The sequence below is a fragment of the Microcaecilia unicolor genome, chromosome 9 (assembly GCF_901765095.1).
Source record: "Microcaecilia unicolor chromosome 9, aMicUni1.1, whole genome shotgun sequence".
Lineage (NCBI taxonomy): Eukaryota > Metazoa > Chordata > Amphibia > Gymnophiona > Siphonopidae > Microcaecilia > Microcaecilia unicolor.
The window spans coordinates 179315165-179335708 of NC_044039.1; the positions used below are offsets into that span (position 1 = coordinate 179315165).

Genomic DNA, 20544 nt, shown 5'->3' on the forward strand with positions numbered 1-20544 from the left:
CAACTACCATCATCGTGAGCATGTAACACAAGCTATTGGAATCACGGAGCCCAATACCCTACACCCACCTCAATGCATTGCTGATGTGACTCTGCAGTGCCCTTAACAGAAAAGGTGTCACACTCACCCGAGACCCGCATCAGAACCAGGGAAAGGCTGTCAGAGGATAGAACACATTCTGCTGTCATGGAGGTGAGTATGGCATTTGAGGCTGGCATACAGACTGGGAAAAAAAGTTTGTAAAGTGGGTTTTTTTTGGTGGGAGGGGGTTAGTGACCACTGGGGGAGTCAGGGGAGGTGATCCCCGATTCCCTCCGGTGGTCATCTGGTCAGTTGGGGCACTTTTTTGGGACTTGGACCTGAAAAAAAAGGGTCCAAATAAAGCGGACCAAATTCTCGTTAAAAACACCCTTCTTGTTTCAATTATCAGCTAAAGATGCCCATCTCTCCTCAGCCGATAACCACGCCCCAGTCCCGCCTCCAACACGCCCCCATCAACTTTGTTCGTTCCTGCGACGGAGTGCAGTTGAAGACGACCAAAATCGGCTTTCGATTATACCGATTTGTTCGCCCACGAGAGAAAGATGCCCATCTCCCAATTTGAGTTGAAATATGGGCGTCTTTCTCTTTCGAAAATAAGCTGGAAAGTATACCTCACCCTGTACACAGTGCATGGACCCAGGAACTGGCAGACTCTATTAAATGGTTTTAATTTAAAATATAAACAAAAAAAACAGCACCACGGGCCTTTAAAAATGGAACACAGTTCTTTAATGAATGAGCCTTGACAAAAAGACCCGACACGGGCCGTGTTTCGGTGACTAGCACCTGCGTCAGGGGTCACAGTGATGACGTGGAAAACTTGGGGAATAACTCGAATATATTCCTCTACAATATATTATTCCTTACCCCACGTCTCATGTAGTAAAAGCACCAAGGCACTTTCACTTTCTGTATCAAATGGACTTTAGTTTGTACTTTGTTCCCTCTCTTTTGTTATATTTAATTTAAAATATAACACTATTATTATTTATAATCTACAGCTAGGCAGCACCGTGACCCTTAGGTCTGTATTGATGTGATCCTTAACCTGTACTGAAGTGACCTTCAACCTCTGCTCATCTGAGCAGTCATTTCTACATTGTTAAGCAGGAGGGGATGTAAAAGGAGTGTGTGCTTTTAAACCATCATAATGACATGCTTTTTGCTTCCACTGACTTATTACATTAACCTAATTAGACTAGACACATAGTGATGCACCACAAAACCCTGCCAAAAATCACATTCAGGACATTTGTAACAAACCAGCCTTATTCTGTACTTTGTAAACACTAACACCACTCCCATCGCTTTCCCCTGCCTTTCACCTTGTCTCCAAATTAATCACACCACCTTTCAACACTTTCCCGCTGTTCAGCCCCCTTCGATTGCTGTTTTCTCATACTTCCACACATATCCCCTAGCCCAGTGTTTCCCCAAGTCCGGTCCTGGAGTACCCCCTTACCAGTCAGGTTTTCAGGATATCCACAATAAATATGCATGAAAGAGATTTGCATATAATGGAGGCAGTGTATGCAAATCAAGTTCATGCATATTCATTATGGATTTCCTGAAAACCTGTCTGGCAAGGGGTACTCCAGGACCAGTATGTTTTTTCTAGCAAAAAAAGGTGCCGGTACTTAAATGCCAATCCACCCTTTAGGGGTGGGGTGATCACTGAGGGACCCACCCCACAATAGCCAGGCCCCCTGCAACCAGTCACAGAATCTATGACAAAGGCAGAATTGCTGTGTAAAGCCTGAGCTCTTTCATTTAAAACTTGGGGACTATGGGTCAAATTTAGCAGACAATAGAAAAGGTGCCCCCAAGTACCCCCTCAATAAAAGCCCTGTCCAGGACTGAACTTGAGAAACACTGGCCTAGCCCAATACATGCCCACTGATACTCTCTCAGCTGAGATGCCACTTTTCACCATAACTCTCTGCTGAGTTTCCAAACAGGAGATCCCCAGGATTGAAACAGCTCACAGTTTAACCACATGGACCCCAAGCAGGAGGAGGTAAGAAGTGCCTGAGCCAACTATAAGAACAGCAGTGCTAGAGCATCCTTCACCCATGCTCAATTTCATTAAAACAAGCATGTCGGATATGAGGGGAAGAGAGAGCAGGGTAGGCAATGCGGCGGCACTGGAGAGCAGCACTGGACAAATGCTTCAGCTGGAGGAGGTTGAGGACCCCCACAAGCCAAGGGATGTGTGGTGGCAGTGGTGGTGGTGCTTCAGCTGGCAAGGGTTGGGGTCCCCCATCAGCAAAGGTATGTGCAGCGGTGGCAGCAGTGCTTCAGCTGGCAAGGGTTGGGGACCCCCACCAGTCAAGGTATGTGCAGTGGCGGCGGTGGGTGAGCGGCAGGGAGGTGGACCACAATGTGCCCCCCCCCCACCTTGGCCTCTGACCCCTCTCCCACCTCGAGTTCTGGCTACGCCCCTGCTTCAAATGAGTGTGACACTCACCTAATGAGTGAGAGAAGGGGCTTAGGCCCCGATGTTCAGAAGCAAATGTGGGTGCTAGAGGCCATTAGCGCCAGACTAACGCCCGCATTTGCTACCGCAGGATGCACAGATGGCTGTAGCGCAAGGAACAACAAGCACACTGAAGCATACCGCAAATAGCATTCAAATTCCATTTAAATAAGGTGATTAGGTATTCCCTCCGATGCTCAATGAAGAGCTCCCTTAACACTGGGAACTTAATGCCAGCTCAGAGGCCAAGTATGTGTAAAAAGATGACTCCAGCTGTAGTTCGTTACAGCAGTTATTGGATTCCTAACAGGACACAGCGTCTTGCAAACATGCGTGTCAAGCTGCGTAAACAGATGGCAGGGAGAAGAATGGAGCAGGCGCTTTTTGTAAAGCTTGGGCTGCCACCTGTCTATTTTACATCATTATTAATACATGCACAACACAACCTTTCGGAAAAGAAACGGAGAAGCCAGCTAACTTTTGAGGGCCAGATCCCCTTCAGCTGCATTTTCTGGCATCTCTTCCTCCTCCTTCCCTCCTTCCCCTCTGGCTTTTCTGAGCATGCGCTTAAGAGCTCTGCTTGATACACAACTCTTGAGCGTCTACGCCACGCACAATCCTCCCCCTGAACTCCCTAATGCCCAACGCTAACAACACTCTTAAATTTGCATGTCATTAGCATTGAGCATTAGCGAGTTCCTTCCCCATGCTGTTGTGGCGGTATTTTTCCGGCACTGTACTAAACAGCACCGGAGTTTTGAGTATCTGCCCCTTAGTAAAAGAGTGATGTAACCATCAGTTGGGAGTGACACACACTTAACAAGTGACAGAAGGAGCTCAAAGTGTTTGAAATGAAAGAGCCTTCAACTGAGTGTGACACAGGGGCATAGCTAGGTGGGGCCATGGGCCCCCACAGATTTAGTCCTGGCCCCCTCTACTTTTGATCGTTCCCCCCCCCCCCCCCCCCCCCGCAGCTGCAAGGTACCTTTGCTGGCAGGGTCCCCAACACCCGCCAGCCTTAGTCTTCTTCAGCGCCGGTCTCCGGCGCGTTCGCTGATCTGTGCTGTGAGTCCTGACGTCCAGCAGGTTCCACGGCAGGGGGTGGGGGGGGGGGGGTCGGTGGCTGGGAGAGGTGGGCTAAAATGTGCCCCTCCACCTTGGGCTCTGGACCCCCCTTCCACCGAGGTCTGGCTACGCCCCTGGTGTGACACAGTCCTAGTGAATGAGACTTGCATTTCTGAGGGTCACTACAATCGGTCTTGTAAATGACACATAAAAGACATATGTCACCTTTATGCCAACCTAAAGGAATTATTGAGTTTTCTTGCTTCCTTCTCGAGTGTGAGAACCAGGTTTGGGATAGGAGTCACTCATGCAGCTTTAGAATTGAGAGCACTTCCTTTTTATGCTCTGCCCAGTGGCGTAGGAAGGGGGGCGGTGGGGCGGTCCACCCCGGGTGCACGCCGCTGGGGGGGGTGTCGGCTCCGCTGGTTCCCTGCTCCCTCTGCCCAGGAACAGGTTACTTCCTGTTCCGGTGCAGAGAGAGAAGGGAACCAGCGGAGCCGATGCAGCTCCCAGCGACATGCACTCTGGGCGGTTCGGGCCTCCCGCCCATCCCTCTGAAGGGGGGAGGGTGCGCTGTGCTGCACCCGGGGGGGGGGTGCAGCGGCGACCCGCCCCGGGTGTCAGCTGCCCTTGCTACAACACTGGCTCTGCCCTTCCTTTCCTACGGTACTTTTCCCTCAGGCTTTTCTCTCATTTCATGGTTATGGGAAAATGCTTAGTAAATAGGTCCAAAATGACTTAGCTCAATTTTAAAGAGCGGTAGTTACTAATGTGCATTAAGGGAATGAGCATGATTGTTGCCCTGTAACATACATTAAACAGCTAAATCATGCATTATTTTATGATAATGCACATTAGTGTAAGTCACCCCAGGCTGCATAATAATGAGATGCAAAGCACCTCATTATTATTCACATCGAATAAAGCAGCATACGTTGAACTCCACAAGGTACATTATTCATGAGAAAATAATCAGCTCAAAGATGGCATTATTTTTCCTGCTTGGTAATGTGCTATTAATGTAGCAGACCTCTCAGATAGTTTGGGGCTGAAGATGACCCCAGAGGCAGACACACAACACTTTTAATGGTGTCTGTGGCAAAAATGTACAAATCTCAAAATCATTTCCCCAAGCTCACAAGCGTCCCCTGAGAGGTAGCTAGAAAGTGAGAACTAAATCTCTGGCAGGCACATAGATCTCACTTTGTGAAAGGAAAGAGAGAGACTGGTATAGAGTATAAATAAAATTCCAATTTGTTTGATCCTTGCCAAGTGCCAAAATATATGTAGTAATAAGAATATAAAAATGATGAGGCAAACTGTTCATAAAAACAAAGTAAGAGTTGCAAAAGGTATGAAAAATATTCAAAGCAGTGGCTTAGTCACAAGGAGGCCTTGGGGTCCTGGACCCCCCCCCCCCCCTCCCCACACACACACTTTGGGCTCAGGCCCCCTCCAAACTTGCACTGCACCTGTTAAATGGCTGTTAGGGATGCCAAAGCCCCGCCAGCCAATAAAATTCCATGCTGAGCTGCTCCCTTTCTCCTTGCGCTGCTGCAGTAGCCTGGAAGTCAGTGGGGTGCCTCCAGCTGCTGATGCCGGGACGCCTTGCGTATGCTCAGTTCTTGCACAAAGTGAGCATGCTTGAGGAATCCCAGCGTTGGCGGCTGGAGACACTCCACCAGCTTCCAGGTTACTGCAATAGCGTGAGGAAGAGGGAAGCAGCTCGGCAGGGAATTTCATTGGCTTGTGGGTCTTCAGCATCCTCAGTAGCAAAGGTACTCATTTTAACAGCAGGGGGGGAAGAGGAGGACAGAGGGAATACATTGCCCTTCCACTAGTCCACCTCTGGGACCCCCGAAATTCAGAGGGGTGGCAACACTTCTGGTTCAAAGTATGTGCAGTGCTTGGTCTCCATTGAGGTGTGCTTTCTCCTCTGTTCTCACGCATATCTTACACTTCTTTACTGATGGGTGGGTATTGCACCCTCTCTGCTCCTTTAGAAGTGCCTCCTTGGGGCTTTTGGCAGCCACTCTCCTCTTTATCTTTTCTCTCTGATAATAATCAGTCTATAAGGCATGGGCAATGCACAGGTCTCCAGTCCTGTCATACTCCCTTCACACTCTTTCTCTGCAGTGCTGTCTTTCAATGTTCCTCACTGTGACTTATGGCTCTCACAGGCTGAGGCTCAAAGCCTGGGTGCTGAAACCCCCAACGCAAACCCATATCACAAGAACAGCACAGAAAAATAGCAAACCAATGCTTAAAGCAAATGGCAAATTTTATGCATGGATAATTCATGCTATTAAACCGAAAGCAAGGGGAAGAATGTACCTGGCACATGTGCACAAAAGTTTCACAGTAAGCACAGATCTTGTGCTCATGTCCACTCCAGACAAAACTGGAAGTGCAAACACACATTGGTGCTGTTCTGCTGAGCTTTTAATTATGAGCTTTTCAACAACTGTTTGCACTAAAAGTTTTGAAAGGTCATATTTAAGCGCAGAAAAACAGGTGCTGATATGTGCTTTCACTTTCGGTTTTGCTGGACTCACATTCCTGTTTTTCACTATCGGTGCTTAGAAGCTGCACGAGCATCGTTCCACTTCCAAATGAAGAAAAAAAACAACAGTTTAAAAAAGAGAAGTTAACAAGAAATCATCTCCCTAAACCCCTCTATGCTGCCCCTGAGCTGGTGGTAACTTTTCACCGTTAAAGACCATCATTTGCGCTGGGCATTGCAGCACTGCTGACTGAGCATTGGGAAGGAATACTAACTGACCTCATTTGCATCCATTTAAATGCATGTCAATGCAACTTGTGGCAATGTATAGAGCATAAGTTAACACCCGCGCTCCAGCCCTTTCAGCATTCTGCGCACGATAACGTGCGTGCCAACTAGGCACTAACCGCATCTTAGCACTGATGTTAGTTTCAAGTATCAGCCCCTCAGTTCCCAGTGCTTCCTTTAGGACTGGGCAGGTTAGAATTCACCTAGGGCTTGGGTTCCACCTCCACTCACCCATAGGTCTCCAGCACTCACCAGATCCCCTGCTCTTCAGTTTCAATCCTTTCCCTGTCAGAACTGTAGGCTAGCAACAGCAACTTCATTCTGTTTCTGTTTCTCTGAGGACAAGAATCAGATGCCCCCGATGATCTCTCCTTTTTCCCCTCTATAGCACTCCATGCCTCAAGGGATAGCTATGAACCAAACTGGCAACTCCTGAATCTTATTTCTCATATACAGGAGCAGGCCTTTCTTTCTTTCAGCAAGCCCTAGAGACAGCCCCTGGGCTTACCCCTTAGAACAGGAAGCCAAAGCTTAGATGGACTCGTCTAAAGTGGGAAACCCACCATGTGCAGATCTACATCTCTTCCATACTGAATTTCTCTGGGGAAAGAAAAGGCCTGACTCCTCCCGAAACTTTATGTTTTTATTGTAGCAGGTTGAAGTCAGCCATCAATTAGAAAGGTTCATCCAGTAGATCCCTAGGCAAATAGTGAGTTCTCATTCTTACAGAATAAATACTTTACCAAGGAGAACCCAGTTGAGCCTAACCTGAAAAATCTCTCGCTGACCCTGCAAGGTCTTGATTCTTGCTACCCTTTTCACTCAGGGTGAACAAATAGTACTTAAATTAGAATGCCACACACACACGCTGTGTATTCATGAATGGAACTTCCAGTCTGGATCACTCTCGAAAATACTTATAAACTAAGTATTTGAGTAACATACACAGCATATGCAAATAGAGGCAATAGAAAAATGCAATTCAGTCATCTGATGCCCAGCTCAGTCCAGGCCTCTCAGAACTCTGCCCTTCTTCTCAACATATCCAGAAATAAAGTCTCTGCTGTAATTTTACTCTGAAGGAACACTATGCTCCTCTCAATTGTTATTTGGGCCAAGTTCTTCTCAATTGGAGTAGTTTTGAGACCCCCCCCCCCCTTGACAGCACCACCCCTCAGGATTGCTTTTCTTCTTATTAAGCACTATCTCCCATCCTCTAGCTGTCAGCAACAAGTAAGTCTTTATCCACAATTGGGTTTCAATCTATTCCTTTCAAATCTCCATACCTGGTGTTTCCACTACAGCTCCTGCCTCAGTGCAGTCCATGTACTTAGAATCAGATAATAGCTGATCACCAAGGTCTTCAGTCATTGCTACTTCCATAGGCTATTCAAGGAAAATGGCTTCAGACTGCTCGCCCTCTCTCTGGTTGAAGACTATTCCCCAGGGTGCATAGGGATGCCCTTCCCCCTCTCAGCCTCGCTTTGGTTCTAGAGCATATTACTTGGTAAGCCAGGGAAACTGGGCTTCATCAGAACTCCTCCGATAGGCTTCCTGGGAGCCATGACCTGTTGCTTTAGCAACATTCTGTGAGGCTAGGGCAGGTATTCTGATCTTCCCTACATATCAGCCTGCATTTGGGGTACCGTAGTGCACTCCCTACTTTAGAAGTCATCTCACTGGTTGTTACATTATACCTCCTTCCGGTTCATCAGGATCTACAGCTATTGGGCTATTTTCCCGAAATAGATGTATTTATTTACAATAACTTGCTATACTGTTAATAGCACAATTTGGAGCAAAGCAATTTAAAAAAAGAATAAAATCCCATAGAAGGACAGGGTACACAGGAAAAAAATAGAAAAAAAGTGAGGAAAAATTAAAATAGCAAATACTCCTGAAAACAACCAGGTTTGGGGGAGATTTTTCGGAATATTGGATATGAGGATTCAGATTTGATGTCCATAGGTAGTATATTCCAAAAGTTGTGGGCAGCATACACAAACGCAGTCTCATGGGTGATGTCTAGATGGGTGAAGGAAGTTGTATAGGAGTAATCATTGAGAAGAGCATTAAAAATGAGTCAGAATGTACAGCGTGAGAAGATTAAAGAGGTCGGCAGATGCTGAGGACGCTAAGCTTTTGTGTACGAATGTCTATAATTTAAACAGAATTCGGGTTGAGATAGGCACTGATGTTCCATTCTAAGTAGATCACCCCCCTGATTAGTTTTGAATGGTATTTACTCCGGAGCAGGGACCCAGAAAGTTCTTCCTCTTACTGCATAGGAAGGTGCATTGCAGTGTCCTGAAACAGAGGACGCAATATAAGAGTATTTCCACTTAAAGAAAAACCAAAATGACTTACATACTTTTTATTTAAAAAACAAAACAGAGGCATAGAGGGAGGGTAATTGGCATGGAGTGCAAGATACAATCCTGGCCAAAGTACCTGTATATAATATATGTAAACTGCTTTGCTGGCACCACAGAAAGGCGGTATATCAAATCCCTCCCCCTTTCTGGGCAGTCTGGATGGACCAGGGTGGTCATTGTCTTCCGTCATTCATTCATTCATCTATTTATTTATCTATCTATCTATATCTCAGTTCAAAGTGGCTTACAATTTACGTTTTAGTGGTGTTGCAATAGGGTTGTGCAATGTGGAGAGGGCATTTAAAGTTTTGTGTGGTTACTATATTTACTATGTTACTATTAATGATTTAAATTGTTAAATAATCAAGCTTATGTTTTAGGAGAATATGCTTTCTGAAGGAGTTTTGATTTTCCACTAATGTTAAATGCCAGTGCTGGTATCTTATTTTTATAGGATAAATCCTTGTAAAGGCCTTTTAATTTCAATGCGCAACAGACTCAAACTAATTGGCCTTTCCCAGAATAGAATTTTCCATTTTTTGCTATGCCCAGCTACAAAACAAAATTTGCTGCCGAAGCTTTTGGTTTTCATTCTGGCAGCCCAGTTGCAAGTTCTCTTTCCACGTGATTCTTCTGAGGCAATGTTAAAGACAGCAGTCAGGGAAAGGAAAAGGGTGATAGATTTGATATACTGCCTTTCGCTTGTACAATCAAAACATTTTACATATATTGAAGCCGATATTCAGGCTGTGGAATTTAGCCGGGCTGACTCCCATGGTCACCGCGGAGCCTAGTTATTCAATGCTGGGCCTTTTCCGGTGACCGGCATTGAATATCCGGTTTATTTTTGGCCGGTTTCAACTTAACCAGCCAATATTCAGCACTGGCTGCTTAAGCTGAAACTGGCCAAAGAGAGGCCTGCTATTACAGAGGCCCAATTTGGCTGTCAAACTTAGCCGGCAATGTGCTGAATATTAACAGAGAGTTAGCTATGTCGTGCAATATAGCCAGAGCCGGCCCAAGGCAAGATGCCGCCTAAAGCGTAGCTAACATGCCACCCTACTGGCCGAGAAGCCGCCCACCCCCTGGGCATTTTACCTCATCACGGTGACATTCCAAACACAGCAGTGGCAGTGATTCCCATACGCTGCCCTTTTGCCACCAGCACCAGCACCCGCCTCTTGCCTTTACTTCAGCTGCTTGAGCAAAACAGGAAGTTACTTCAGGCGGCCGCAATAAATAGAAGAAGCGGGTGCAGGAAGCGGAAAGGCAAAGTATGGGAATTGCTGCCGCTGCCGGGTTTGGAACATCACCATGATGAGGTAAAATGCCGCAAAGCCGCCCCCCGAGATGCCGCTCCTGAACAGTGCCGTCTGAGGCCCCCACCTCAGGTGGTCTAATGGTTGGGCAGCCCCTGAATATAGCCAGTTATCCACTAAGCGCTGACCGTGAATATTCAGCGGGAGATAACCAGCTATATCCCGCTGAATATTCGTGGATAGCCAGTTAAATGCTATTTAACCAGCCATAACACGTTCCTGGCTGACTAAATAGCGCTGACAATTGGGCGGATTACATACAGGTATTTTTTCTGTCCCAAGTGGGCTCACAATCTAAGCGGGTTTTTGTTGTTATTGTGTTTTGCTTGTTTTTTGTTTAATCTGGGGCAATAGAGGGTAAAGGGGTCCTTACGCGAGTTTTTCCCACACGCTGAGGCCATTTTTGCTGCAGCAAGAAAATGGCCAATTTTCTATTTTTCCTATTAATGGCCCGTGGGCTACTGTTGCCATTAGCGTAAGCCATTAAAAAGAATTACCATGTGAGTACTTGCCGACACCTATTTTGTAGGTGGAAAAGTCTGGCGTGGTAATCCTGTGCTAACCTGTTACTGTGCATTAATGTAGCTGTCTGCCCTCAGACACGCCCCCGCCAACAAAAATGTAGTAATATTTTTAGTGCGCCATTAGCATGCACAGATTTGGAATTTACCACAGGAAACCAGAGCACATCCCGCAGTAAGCCATTTTAAGCCGGGGGAAGAGTGCACCAGTGCTTACTGCAGTTTAATAAAAAGGCCCTTAAGGGACTTGCCCAGGGCCTCAAGAAGCTTCAGTGGGAATCGAACCTGTCACACCTTAGAATCTGTGAAAAAAAAAACAGCACCAAGAGCCTTCAAAATGGGGACTAGTCTTTCATTCATGGGCCTGACACAGGCTGTGTTTTACCTGCGTCAGGGATAGTCTAAGGAGATAAATACAAATCACGGTGAACCCAACCTAAGGGTTGCAATTGATACAACGACCAAAGATATCGTGCCTTGTAGCAGTCAAAGTTGGCGTTTTCTGAGGAAATGGCAGCAACCATTCTTTTGGGAAGGAGATCAGAGAACAGAAACAAGAGATTAAAGCCAGACCACAATGTGAAAGCCATGTAGGTACAGAAGGACTTAAGCCTTTATTGCTTTGGCAGAAGATTCTCTTTGATATGTTGCTAATGTCACACGAACTCCCAAATCATCAGTATTTTCCCCCGTGACTGTTGCCCTCATTAGTCTGACTCCTTGTCTGACACTGTCACACTCTAAAATATAGTAAAACAAACTGATACATTTTCTAAAACTCCTATTTAACTATCACATATTTTGATACTGATGTCTGGGTTAATTGCACAGCAGCCCTCCCAGAAATGCTGGGCGTAATCCCCAACAGATACCCCAGAGCTTTTGCATCCAATGCATATCCACTTTTGTAATTAACATGTGTTAGGTGGAAAACCTTAATGAATAGATCCCTAGTCGTATAGGGGCCCTTTCACTAAAGGGCATTAAACCCTAACCAGGCGCTTAGCCAGACCTCAATTTTGAGAGGGGGGGGCTTGAGCTCAAAATAGTGTGACACAATTTGCCCCGCCTGCCCACTGCTCTATGCCCCCACCGCAACCCCACATACCTGGGCTGGTGGGGGTCCCCAAGCCCCACCAGCAGAAGACTTCCTCCAGCGATGTTTGTCACCACGCTGCCTGCCCTGCTTCCCCCTGCCCCCCCCCCCCCCCCCCACCACATGCTCAATTTTATTAAAACCGAGCATGCAGAAGAGAGGGGGGAAGCAAGGCAGGCAGTGTGGCGGCGAACATCGCTGGAGGAAGGCTTCTGCTGGTGGGGAGCCCCTGCCAGACAAACCAGCAGACTTTGGGGGGCCTGAATCTAAATTGGGGGCCCAGGCTCCCAAGGTCCCCCTGTGGCTATGCCACTGGCCATAACGTGTGTTTAGCGTGGGGAAAACGGGCTACTGCAAACCGAGTTATTTTGGCTGTCAGAGTGTGCTAATCTCATTAACTATTTTTTTACAACTATTTTTTAGAAGTTGGATCGGGATATCATGAGCAGAGAGTGGGTGTGGAAGCATTAACCAGCTAGCATGTTCACATTAGCACATGCTAACTGGCTAGCTCTGAGTTAACGCAGCAGCACATAGCACATCCTAATTAGGAGGTGATATGTGCTCCCGCATTAATATTTCGCAAGTCCCGTGGGACCTACAAAATAAAAAAAAAGTTTTTGTAAAAGTTGAAATACTGCCACGTTGAATCTGGGCTTTGCGTTTGGGAACGTCCCACATTAAGACATGCTAAGCCCAGATTCTAGCGCCCTTTAGTAAAAGGGCCCCATAATTTATTATATAGCCAACATTTTAAATGTATAACAAGGCGGACACGGGGGCATTCCGGAGACATAGGAAAAAAGTTATCCAGAGCTGCAAAGTTCAGCCACTTTCCCTGTAATTTATGCATTCAACTCTGAAGTCATAAATAGCAGGCATTAGTTTATATGGCTAAGTTATCCATATGAAATTACACATGGGACTACATTCTATAAACAGCGCCAAAAAATCCACGCTGAAAAAAGAAGCTCAAAGTTAGGCACTGTTTATAGAATAGCGCTTATGCCGCTAAAATGCCCCACTTCCCGGCACTTCCTCGGGTCTGGGGTCCGAGCGAGCAGGGAGCCTCCTCGACGGGCAGAATCCCTCGGACCCTCTCGCTTCTCAGTTGATGCACGGTGCCTCCACCTGGGGAAAAGAAGTGGTTAGTGGGTTCAAAGACCGTCTTTTCTCCTCCCAGGAACTCGGTCTCTGCTCCAAATCTCCTGTGGCATGCAAGCTGGCAATTAGTTAGAACGGCCCCTGAGAGCTGTAGGGGTCTTAGAGGTACTCATATCAGAGAACATTACAAGATAGCAATACTCTGGACTCGGGTCTAGGGGTGTACCTCCGAAGCCCACTGACAAACTAGCAGTGCTGGAAAGAGAAACCAAACCACGGATGTAACATATATTGGTTATTATGTAAAGAAAAATATATATAAATAGATCTGAAGCAATGCCTAGCAAAAATACAGAAATACTTGCTATAAAAATAGATTATCACCAAAATAGAATACAATATGATTATCCCAATGTAATATTATGAGAACTTACACCTAACATCTTATGTAAAATACTTAGCAGCTAAAAACACAGACCAAGAGTTCTGACGTAAACCTTTCTCTCTCAGAGAAACTAAGAACTAATTATCCCCGGCCATAGGAATATATATCCCATTATCTCACCTTGCCGTCTGTCATAGACTCTCAAATGGTAGAGAAGTGGATTTATTCAGACTCGAGCTGATTTCTCAGCGAGTCTCTCAGTCCTGAGATAAGGTCCAAGGTCTGTTCTGAATGTAGATGCCACAGTCAGTAGATAAGGCCTTGTTGTAGCTGAGTGAACCTTAGAAATTGGTTACAAGGCATGTAGTTCACTGATATTAGGAAAATCAGTCTCTAGCTCTCATTCAGAGCTTCATATTCACTTGCAAGTCCTCTGGTGGTCCTTTCCACCTTTGTTCTTCTTCCGACCTCAATTCCTACTGAAACTTCTTCAGCACCTTTGGGTATCCCCGCGTCAGATGATACCTTGGGACCAATCACAGATGGTGACAATGTCCAGGCAGCCTCTTGGACAATAGTCACGGCTTTGTTATAGATGGAATGCAAACTCTCTATCTGGTCTCACTGTTCCTGGAGCCGTGTCTCTTTCTCCTACAATGTTCCCAGGAGATAACGGGGCAAGTTTGCAACAGAGAATATGTCCTTGGATGAAATCATCTTTGGAATGCTCCGCAGTAATTTTCCTTTCTGTAACCAAGCTGGATTCTGAGGGTTACAGATTTATTCAGGTCAGAGGCTGTAGAATCCATATTGTTATAAAAGAATGGTTCATGCTGGTATAGGCCAAGACCAGCAAAGGTGAGATCTCAGGTAAATACCCCTACAGAGCCCTTGGTTCCAAAGGCACTTTCCAGGATTAAATCACTCCAAAATCCAGCAGTTTATATGAAAATCAACTGGAACTTTTATTAATCTCTGCAACCAACAGTTCAGTCTGTAAACCAACGAAAAAAGATAACAGTCCAATATAAACTTGACTTGATTTTAGCAGAGTATTTTCAACAGTGCAGATCTTGCCAGGTATTTGTGACCTGGATTGGCCACTGTTGGAAACAGGATGCTGGGCTTGATGGACCTTTGGTCTGTCCTAGTATGGCAATACTTATGTACTTACGTAGAAGTATATACACTTTATGTAATGCCTGTCCTTGTCCATCCCTTCCAAGCAGCTATCAACACCGCGCAGGCTTTGCGCCTCTGATGCACGGGTTCCGGACTCTGATGTCCCAGCTCCCCTATGAGATGGAACTCCCCCCAGTTCCCATCTCCAGCTCCTGGAAGTGATCCTCTTGATCTAGTCTCCAGAACTCACTGTCAGTCTCTGTCCATCTGGACTATGACTGCTCTCCTTATCCAAACCCATGGGTTGCCAATTCTTAACCAAGTTTCTCTCTCCGCTGATCTAATGGCAGGGGAATCTTGGACCACCAAAAGACCATGTGCAAGCACATGGTAATCCTTTTATCCCTCTAACTCCTCCCAATATGTCACTCATCCACTTTGTTGCACCATCTAGCTGCATTTTATTTCCTAGCCCATCCCCTAAGGCTGGGCTTACTCCCCACCCAGTGACCTTCTATCAGGGCTCTATCCTCTCAGTAATCCCATACAACAGGGGAGTTATACCGGGATCTGCGACTATCTTTTAGTTGTGAGGACTTACACCAGCTGAACCCTGGTGTAAATCCCCTTGCCTAAAATAGGCAAGGATCCCTCTTTTTTTATAAAAATGCACATAGATTGAAAGAATGCCTTTTATCCACCCATGACCATCCCATGACTGCGCCCCCTTTTTGGACCTGTGCATAAATTTACCCGTGGATCCCGGCTCCTAACTTTGCGCATATAAATCCAAATTATTTCCAATTAGCACCAATAATTGATTGTTAAGGCCCAATTATCAGTGCTAATTGGCTTGTTATTCAATTCAATTGTGTGCACAAATTGGGCGTGTGCTCAGATTTGCTCACGCAATTCTTCGCACTATATATAGAATTTGGGGGGGGGGGGTCCCACTGAAAATTTACCTCTTCCAGTAGTAAGGCCAGTACTGGGTTCATTTCTGTGGTGTGTGACCCAAATATGGCAAAAACAGGGCAGACTTTTTCGATCTGTGTCCCGATTATGGATGGACAGGAATGGGCTTTGATGATGTCACGGCTGCCGCCGTGCTCCAGCCCCCTGTACTCACCCAGCGGGGACTGAGGGCAGACCGCACAGCCGCTCCAGAGCCAAATCGCAAGGCTCATGGTGGCTGTAGTGTGCTGGATGCGCGGGGTCCTCCATGCTGTGGTGTACCACCTTGGTGGCTGGTCTCCACCCATGCCTTTTCTAGGGGCCAACTGCTCCTGGTGCACGTCGACGACATCAGCACTGACGTCTACTTAAGGCGGCCAGCCCTCCCCTCGTTGTCTTTGCAAGATCTGCCAGCTTTTGCCTTGCCATGTGTTGCTTGGCCCGTGAGCCTTGTCGCCAGTACTTCCTGCAGTTCCAGTTCCAGTTAAGCCGCCTTGGACCCAGTCTCAGTTCCTGCACTTCCTGCTTCAAACAAGTCTGCCTTGTCCCCTATACCAGTCTCCAATTGCAGCCAACTCAGCCTGCTTCCCAGTGTTTGCATTTAGTCCAGCCTTTCATCCGCCTCCAGAGTGACTTGTCTGCCGCCAGCCTGGGCTTTGGGTCAGGGACCTACTGGCGGTCCAAGGGCTCACCCTCCAGTCCCATAACAGATGGCAACTCCAGCAATTGGGAAGTAGGACCAGTGCCAGGCAGACTTCGATGGTCTGTAACCTAAGGATAGAAGGGACAGATCAAGAACAAGTGTACATTTTTTGTGTCACATTCACCTAAGGGTTGATGGTGAGTTAAAATGTCAGTTTGAAACATTGTTGGACTGCTGGTTTATTCAAATATAGACAATAAATGGGACAATCCAAAATGATAAAGCCACTCTTCCATGATTTTTTGACTGCCCTATTTGTTATGTCAGTGTTTGATCATGACGGAGTGTAACCTGCGTGGAGTGCCAGGTGCAGCTCTGGCCGCCTTATTGGGAAGACTAGATGGACCATGCGGTCTTTATCTGCTATCATATACTATGTTATGACTAGTACAGCTCTGACAAGGCAGAAACTGAGAAATGTTAATTCATCGTTACTACTGTCATCGTTGCAGGTCATTATAACTTAACAGATTTGTTTACTGTGCATTGACCTTCTCCTACCTCATTTGTAGACTTCTCTTTAGTGAGGTCACAGTCCGTTCTGTGTAACATCACATCTCTTTCTATGGTGAACTCTGCCTGCAAAAGAGCAGGACTGTCACGCCAGAAAGGCTTTTCTTAGTCTTGTGCATCTGAGGTAAAATGCCTCGTACTTAGGCTTCATGCTTAAAAAAGATCTCTCTGTACTATTCATGAGCAACTGCACGATAAAAGCAGAATGTAATGGCAAAGTCTGAGGAGGGGAGGGGTTTTCAGTGGCATATTTTTCTCAAAAATATCATTATATAGGTTTTTATTTGGCTTATAACTTTATAGGTATGTGCAATGCTCTCCCATGTGTGGGGTTTCTGGCCTGTTCGCAAGGGTCACTGTTGTGGAAAAGATGAGTCCTGGCACCAAGGCCAAACACTAAAGGGTCCTTTGATCAAGCTGCAATGAAAAGGGCCCTGTGGTAGCGTTGGGGGCCATTTTTGCTGCAGCGGGTAAAAAGCCCCTAAAAAAACATGGCCATGCAGTAAGTTTATTCTTACCACATGGCCATGCAGGGGGGCAACATTTACTGCCACTTATTGAGGTGGTGGTAAGGGCTCCCACAGTAACCAGGCAGCACTGATTACCTCCGGGTTAGCACCATGCTAGAAATTATGAAATCATTTTCCGTAGTGCCGGAACTGGCGCGTGCTCAAGGCTGAACTGCTGCCTTAGTTCCAGGTTGCCACGCAGCAACCTTTTAGTAAAAGGGCTCCACAGAGAGCAATTCTATAACTGTGCACCTATAGGCACTTGATCAGAGCCCATTGTATAAAGGAACATAGGCATCTACTCTTTTTTACAGAATACTAGTGTAACCAGGTAAAATACACCTCTATGTGCGTAGGCACAATCACTTAGGCCACTCATGGAGCTGGTGTAAATGTTTGAGCCTAGATGCCAGTGATATGAATGTGGAGGCGTGGCCTAGTGGTTAGAGCACCAGTCTTGCAATCCAGGGGTGGCCAGTTCAAATCCTGCTGCTGCTCCTTGGATCTTGGGCAAGTCACCTAACCCTCCATTGCCTCAGGTACAAACTTAGATTGTGAGCCCTCCTGGGACAGAGAAATATCCATAGTACCTGAAACTCACCTTGAACTACTACTGAAAAAGGTGTGAGCAAACTGCTCAAGTTTTAGGGCCTAGAAGTGTAAAATAATGACCACTGCTAGTTATGTTGTTCCTTCCAAACAATCTCTTTGTTTTTTGTTTCAGTAACTGTGACAGTTGGGGGCAAGCAACACCTGCTTGGACTTTATGACACTGCTGGACAGGTACTGTGCTTTCTTAATAAACAATATATCTTAGGCCTGATATTCAAAAAAAGCTGAGCTCCTAAATTTATGGTTCCAAGTTAAGAACATATGAAGGTCCATCAAGCCCAGTATTCTGCCTTAGTTTCAGTCATACTTAGGAGCATAAATTTTCAGCTAAAATGTCATCTTAATTTAGGAACTTAAAAGTTGTGTTCATAAATGTAGGCCTGCCATTCGTTTGCATGGATTTATGAACTTAGTGCTGAAAATCTATTTTAAGCTCCTAACTTTTTCCCCATCCTAAATCCACCCCTGGTGCTGCCCACTTTCCATGTTTCTAAATTTAGGAGCTTAGTGTAATTTGAGTAAAAATTTTGGAGCTCAGCTCTAGTAAATTTTCAAAGAGGCCTATTTATGAGCAGAACTGTTAAGGTTAGGAATATAAATCCTTTGAACATGGGTCCCTATATCTTTATGACACCTAAATTATTCCATTGGTTTCTTTCCAGGTCTTGTGATGATTGATGTATTACTTTATTGACATGCAGACATGACACTCAGAGATAAATATTCAGCTGGCGGCAGTGAACATTTTTTTAGCCACCGCTGTGGCTTTATGCCTCAATATTCAGTTCCAGACCATGTCCAGGTACCAGCATTGAATATCCAGGCTTAGGCAACCAGCTATCTCATATGTGATTAAATGTGATATTCAGTGCTTAACTGCCTAAGCGACAACTCATAAAGATGGGACTGAGTTTTATGCAGTTCAATTTGGCCACTTAACTTAAGTGGTTAAGTGCTAAGTATTGGTACTTAACCACATAAGTGCAGACTCTGCACCCCGACCACCCACAGAGCAGCCGTCTTTCAGTTTAGCAGTCTGTGCTGTCATCTCCACTGAGGAACAGTACGAACAAAATATAATGATAAAATTGCACAGGAATCACAGGGATGATGAAAACAAAGAACATCAGAGAAAATTACTGTAGACCAGTGGTTCTCAACCCAGTCCTCGGGATACACATAGCCAGTCAGGTTTTCAGGATGCCCACGATGAATATGCATGAGATCAATTCGCATGCCCTGCCTCAATTGAATGCAGATTGATCTCATGCATATTCATTGAGGGTATCCTGAAAGCCTGACTGGCTAGGTGCATTGCTCCATGGTGCGACCGCACCTCGAATATTGTGTTCAATTCTTGTCACCGCATCTCAAAAAAGATATAGTGGAATTAGAAAAGGTACAGAGAAGGGCAACAAAAATGATAAAGGGGATGGGACAACTCCCTATGAGGAAAGGCTGAAGCAGCTAGTGCTCTTCAGCTTGGACGAAAGACGGCTGAGGGGAGATGATAGAGGTCTATAAAATAATGAGTGGAGTGCAGTAGGTAGACGTGAATCGTTTGTTTACTCTTTCCAAAAATACTAGGACTAAGCTACAAAGTAGTAAATTTAAAACAAATTGGAGACACTTTTTTTTCACTCAGCATGTAATTAAATTCTGGAATTTGTTGCCAGAGAATGTGGTAAAGGTGGTAAGCTTAGCAGGGTTTAAACAAAGGTTTAGACAGCTTCCTAAAGGAAAAGTCCATAGATCATTATTAAAATGGACTTGGGGAAAATCCACTGCTTATTTCTGGGATAAGCAGCATAAACTGAATTGTACGTTTTTGGGATCTTGCCTGGTATTTGTGAAACAGGAAGCTGGGCTTGATGGGCCTTTGGTCTGTCCCAGTATGTCAATACTTGTGTACTTATGTAGGTGTGTCCAGAGGCCTGGGTTGACAACTCCTGCTGTAGACTGGCAAATGGAAGGAATTCTTTCATGTGCTGCTGCCACCATATGAGGGGTCCAATTTACTAAAGCTTAGTGAGTGTTAAGGGAATGAGCATTCACTAAATGCTAAGAAGCCCTTTTTATACCTATGGGCATCTTAGCATTTAGCATGTGCTAATTCCGTTAGTGTGTGCTAAACTTTAGTAAAAGGGCACTTGATGATTATGCTGTACATATTAATACTTTTCCAACAAGATAAAAGAGATTCTCTGCTCCCCAATATCCTGAGACTTGTTTATACATCATTTTCCCTTTCTTCCTCACTAACAATGTGTGAAATAGTCAAACTCCAAACAGGTGAATTTCAGTCATGATTAGGTTCAAGTGAATTTTCAAGTTTTCTTCAGATTTACTAAGGAAGTTCACCGAGAATTTTCCAAGCAGATTCGGGAAAAGCCAACAGATTTGATGCAAACTGGCAAAACTCCACGTTGAATCAGACTATTGTAGGTCTTCATGAACTGGGCAAATCTACTCAAACTCCAGTGCAGATTCACCAATATGAAGAATTCACATACATTTTTCATTAGTTTTTTTGTTCTAAGAACTTACCCTCCCCCCTTTAACAACTGTGTCGGCATTGCCGCTCTGCTTTGTAAAAGGGGAGGTTAACGTGCTGAAATGTCTTGCAAATTGTCAAACTAGTTTGTGAATTTTCCTTCCCTCCCCATTATACTGTAAAGTTGATTCCAAGTGTTATCAGATTGCGCATAGGAAGCCAAAAATTGAACTGCTAATGCAGATGACCAATCAGATTTTAAAATAATTAATTTCATCTGGAAGAAGTACTTGGAACATGCTTAAAGTTTACATTTAATTTCAGGAAATCCCAGAAATAAATCTGTATCTCATTTTCTAAAGTCTGCATAAAGCCTCCAAGTCTAGGAACAGCCCTGTGGAAATTGGCATTAATTGACAGAAACAATATTTGCACTGCTTGGCAATTATTCTGCCCTCTTCTG

General features: G+C 45.4%; 1 protein-coding gene across 1 annotated transcript in view; it reads left to right on the plus strand.

Moving 5' to 3' along the window:
- The window catches only part of RHOJ (ras homolog family member J), a 169035-nt gene that overhangs the window by 103430 nt on the left and 45061 nt on the right, over window positions 1-20544 (plus strand). Inside the window, exon 2 of the mRNA XM_030214958.1 lies at window positions 17700-17758. Coding sequence (XP_030070818.1) covers window positions 17700-17758 — 59 coding nt within the window. The remainder of the gene's footprint in view (window positions 1-17699; window positions 17759-20544) is intronic.